We start from the raw sequence: 5,479 nt of genomic DNA on the forward strand, positions 1-5,479 counted from the left end.
GGGCTCCCCCCTTTTCTGAAATTTCAATAACACTTTTCTCAGCCCCATTTTAACCGATTTTGAAAATCTTTCAGTATGTTATGTATATCCTTAGTAGGTATCCCCATAAAAATTTTCAACTTCCTCCCTTCATATTTACCCTTCAAAATTATGTAAAAATGTGTCTTAGGGAGGGCTGGGGGTAAAATGGGAATTTTGGGGAAAATAACCAATTATTAATGAGTAGGGTGTCGTTTTCTTATGATTCGATACTGCTGAGCACGAATATTACGTCAGATTTTTTGCTAGATTCATCTAGCCCTCTCCAGAGCACTTGGCCCCCTCAATTTTTACTATCGTTAAAAATCATAAAATAAGTTGAAAAACGGTATTTTAAGGGGAAACATGAAGGGAGGGAGTTGAAAATTTTTGTGGGGATACATACTAAGGATATACATAACATACTGAAAGATTTTCAAAATCGGTTAAAATGGGGCTGAGAAAAGTGTTATTGAAATTTCAGAAAAGGGGGTGCCCAAAAAAGGGGAGGTGGCGTGGATCTGAAATTTTTCTCGCGGAAGTTTCTCAATGGTACCCATCTTCCATGCTAATATCACGAACGCTTTTGGGGACTATTTCACCCCTCTTAGGCCCCCATAGTCTTAATGTATTTTTCAGTAAACCCCCCTTTTTTGAATGGTTCTAGCCCCACCCCCCTTGGGAGTAGAAGGACGGTTGACATATCACTAGATCGGAAATTTGACGTAGAGCACAAAAAGAACGCTATTTTCGACGTAAAATCAACCCCTCGCGAGAAAATCGCAAAAAACGCCGCGGCGGGACACTTTTCACGCTCTAGCACGCGACGCACGCGGGGTACGGGGTGAGACTTTTAGTATGTTGAATAGGACCCCTTCCACTACAGTATCCCGCAAAAAAACCTTTTGTAGGAATTAGTCCGAATAAAAATCTTAAAATTCCTGTACTAATGGTTGAAAGTTTCCATTAGCGCAATCAGCGTTACCAAATAGCTAAACAAAAAATTTTTATTCGTGTTTTTTGACTAAAGTGACGACTACTGGATGGGTGGTGACTATTGGAGTATTCGGCAGTTTACATAACATACTTTTTTCAAAAATCCCAAAAATTGTGACCCCATTTTGCACACAAAATTCTTCAGAAATGCTTAAAAACATTCTTGTCGAAATATTTGAATTTTTCGCGAAATTTTAAACAATTTTAATAGGCCACAAATTTGCTTTTGAATAATTTCGTAAGGGTTCATTTTTTACTCAAATGGTTGGGAAAGGCGGTGCGCGACTTTAAACTTTTATTGTGCCCTATTGAGTCAGCCGTTTTCACAAATTTAGATTCAAGAGGCGTGGAATAAAGTTAATCGTGCAATGGATCTGATTTTTTTGCTCTTCGAACCGTAACGTCTGCATACTTATTTTGGTGGTAAATGTTTAAAAATTACACTTGAGGGACACTAACACCCCATTAGGCAACTGGATGTCTGAATTAAACGTATATTCGGAGACCGGAGTAAGAGAAGTTGAGCACGCGCCATTTTGAAAATTGTCGGGTTTCTAGGCGCCAATGTGTTCATCAAATGTGCATTATTGGTATTCTATTATTTTGAAGTCATCTTTCGTAATACGTTGACAGATGATTGTATGACGTGCATAAAACGCAAGAACGTTGCCAAAGAAAGCGGATAAGTTGCAAGTGCAGTCGCCGAAACTGGTCTTTGGGTTTGGCAAATAAGTATATTAACATCTTTACGAAAGGATGTAGACCAATACCATGGCGTAGAATATGCAGCAAAGGATAACATCGATGTCTGTTAGAAAAACAAAAACAATCGTTCAGTTAACGGGACATTTCATAAAATACATTTAGGGCAATGAAAAATGCAATGATAATGTATTACCTACCAATTCATCCAGCATTTGTCCAGTCCAACATAACACATACACAAACTGAATTGCTGCAAGAAACATTGATACTTCTCTTACGTGTACCGTGATCGAAGTGTTTGGCTGTGGAATGATTTCAAGAAATTATGTGACAGAATGGTCAAGTGGGTACCTACAATTGCCCAATCTCAATCTAAAAATAAATGATAATTCCTATAGGTACCTAATACCTTACTCACCGATATAAAATAGAATGCGTGTATGATCTCAATATAGAGTAAAACAGGTAGCATGGTCGTGGCAATTGTTTCATACGAATCTCGAAAACATTCGATCATTCTGAAAACACATTGTATTTATCAAAAAACAAAAATTTTCGAACGCAAGTTTTACAACTCCATTCCACGAGTGTTACGTACTTACTTCAGAACATGTTGAAAGTCGCGCACGCAATTTACCACAGTAGTTCTGAATTCCGGTTCAATTTTTTTGTATAGTTCCATATCCATGGTCATGTCAGTATTTGAGCCCAACGAGTTCACATCGATTATAATTTGCTGAATTTCATCGTGACATATAACAGTGAATACGATGAATAGAAACGGTATCATAGGCCAAATTACGAAAACAGAAGTACCAAATAAACCGAGAATACCGTTGTAAATCAAATAAAACTCGAAAGATCCGTATTCGTCAAGTTTCGGTGTGTATAAAAAATAGTAATCGTGGTTTTTCACTTTTTCTGCTTCGTAAAAAATCATTACATTCAAAAAACAAATTATCGCATACATCGATATGGTTGAAAATCCGAATACGAAATTGTAAGTACCCAATTTCCCCAAATTCAAGGTACTTATTTGATGAGGATTTCGTTCTCTTTTTGCAATGATATCATCAGCAGCTTGAATCGCATCGAGTAAATTGCTCAGATGGAGAATCATTCCAACGAAAGGCGCTGTCGCAACTGTCGCAACTGTGAGGACGACGTATAACAGCAAAGGTGTATCATTCTTATCAGCATATAATACGTAACATACAGACTCAAAAGTGACCGCGAAAACTGCACACATCTGCCATAAAAAATAAACGATTTTAGTGCTCCGATGAAACGCACTGCTAATGTAAATTCCTCCTAAAAAACAGTAAACTAAGTAGAATTGATTCGCCAATACGGTTTTGTATCCGAACATATTCTCTTTGCCGCGGATTTGATTCGCAATTTTTACAGAATCACTAAACACATTCATGCTTTGTACTTCACATAAACACTCTCCATTTACTTACAATTCGAGTACTAAGGTAAAATACAATTTGTTCACAGTACATAGACCTACCTGGATAAGTTGCGTGTCGCTCAGTATTTAATTTCCAATTATCATTCGTGTTCAACATTTCATAAAGATACTTAAAAGTTGGTGTGGTAAACGAAGTCTTGGGTAGGTATTTTTCCTGGGGTGACCGAAATCGATGAGAAAATTGACAAAAAATGAAATGGTAAAAGTTACCATAACAAGCCTTCCTTCTGACCACAGTATTCTTGAATTTAGGGGGTGGGGGCAAATAAGAAAATCAAGGAAATTTAGCTATGGTAAGCTTTTCCTACGCCGGGCACTTACCACCTACCTCGTTGTAAGGTTTTAGGAATAGGAAATGAAAAATGAATATTAAATAGGTAATTTAAGTAGGTAATTACAAAATTGTAAATATTTGTTAAGCGCCGTAAAGGATTAAGTTATTTATTACATGAAATAAGTATAACATGTAATTAAATAAAGAAACTTGAAAATACAAAATTTTCTGTTGAAAGTTCATACCTACTATGAAAAAAGGAAAATAAAAAGGAAAATTAGGAAATTTCGTTCCAATACCAAAGAAGAACAACTCGCAGAAATGCTCTGAATATAGAACCATCGCATTAATGAGCCACGCTCTGAAGCTACTGTAATGCCAGAGTTGAAAAGAAGATAGATGAAAATCTAAGCGAAACACAATATGGCTTTGTAGCGAAAAAAGGGATGAGAGACGCAATTGCCCTGCTGAAAGTGATCATCCAAAGAGCACTGAATGCAAACAGAGAAATGATTGCTTGCTTCGTCAATTATGAGAAAGCATTTGATCGTGTCAACCATGAGAGGATGTTGGAGATCCTGAAGAAATGCAATATTGATGACAAAGACTTGCGGATAATCAAGAACTTGTACTGGGAGCAGAGGGCAAACTTCAAGTTTGGAACTGAGTACCTACTCGGAGAATGGATGTGATATAAAGAGAGGTGTGAGACAAGGATGCCCCCTCTCACCTCTCACCTAGGCTGTTCAAGGTGTACGCAGAAGAAATAATGAGAGAAGCGTGAATCAAACAAATGGGATTCAAGATCAACCGCATGAGAATAAATGAAATAAGTTACGCAGATGACAAAGTGATCCTTGCTGAAACAGAAGCGCAGATGCAGAAAATGATCAACTGAATCAACAGTGCTAAATTAAAATATGGAATGAAAATAAACGCAGGCAAGACCAAGGTGATGAGATTTACAAAAGGAGACGCTGAAGAGGTCAAAATCAACATTGGAACCCAAGAAATTGAAAATGTAAATCAATTCAGATACCTTGGAGCAGGGATGGAAGAGCCTTGAGTTCAGGGCTCCCGCTCTTGGCTCTGGCTGAGCTCCCTGCAAGTTTTAGCTCTGGCTCGCTGTTGGCTCTTTTTCTTTACATGTGCTCTTTGGCTCCTTGCTCGCTCCTCAATTCTTTCCAACTGCGCTCTTTGACTCTCTTGGCTCCCTCTTCCAATTTCTCAGCTCCCACTCCAGCTCTGGCTCTGGCTCTTGGCTCTTTAAGTTAGAATTTAAAATTTGTGAAAAACGATGAAAATAATAAAAATATACTGCATTTATTTTCATTTCATATCTCAATGAGAAAACAAAAGAAATTCTTCATTTCCTTCATAAATGTGAGTTAAAAGTTGAATTTTTGATAAAATTGTGCGCATTTTTTTTTTACTTTTTTCTACTTTTAGGGAGCCAAAGCGCCTGAAAAATTTTGTGGGCTCTCACTCGGCTCTGGCTCTTTCTAGGTTGAACACTCCTTATGGTGATCGCTCTCTTGAGTAGAATAAGGAGTTCTTTTGCAAGAGCACTGTTGATGTTTGTTTGCACTTTCATTTATTTGGCTCTTTGCGCTGACTCTAGCTCCTCAGAAAATCCGGCTCTTCCAGACTCTGGCTCCGGCTCGCTCCTGGTTCTTCCATCCCTGCCTTGAAGCGCTGATAAATAATGATGGTAGAGATCATAAAGAAATTAAATCACGGATTGGAATGGTAAAAAGCGCCTTTAATAACCTAGCCAATGTGCTGGGAAATCGAACGATGAGTCTAGCTCTGAGAAAGAGAATTATGTGATGCTACGTATGGACCATTCTGAAGTATTCCTGCGAAACATGGACCATGAGGCAGAATGCGAGAAGAAAATGTCTGCTTTTGAGATGTGGTGCTATTCATGGAAGGACTTCATTACCAACCAGGAAGTATTAGCAAGAATAGGAGCGGAGCGGAAAGCCGTAGTAGAAGATATGAAGTATAGA

The 5,479-nt window shown here is 38.0% G+C and overlaps 1 protein-coding gene across 1 annotated transcript; it reads right to left on the reverse strand.

Annotated features, from left to right (window-relative positions):
* Positions 1-1,612: 1,612 nt before the first annotated feature.
* Or7a (Odorant receptor 7a) lies at positions 1,613-3,145 on the reverse strand. The gene is made up of 6 exons (XM_065357197.1): positions 3,071-3,145; positions 2,752-2,968; positions 2,322-2,640; positions 2,138-2,237; positions 1,917-2,021; positions 1,613-1,822 (listed from the first exon to the last, which is right to left on the reverse strand). Exons 1-6 carry the CDS (start codon positions 3,143-3,145, stop codon positions 1,613-1,615), a joined length of 1,026 nt encoding a protein of 341 aa, XP_065213269.1.
* Positions 3,146-5,479: the final 2,334 nt, after the last annotated feature.

This window comes from Planococcus citri, chromosome 3 (assembly GCF_950023065.1).
Source record: "Planococcus citri chromosome 3, ihPlaCitr1.1, whole genome shotgun sequence".
Lineage (NCBI taxonomy): Eukaryota > Metazoa > Arthropoda > Insecta > Hemiptera > Pseudococcidae > Planococcus > Planococcus citri.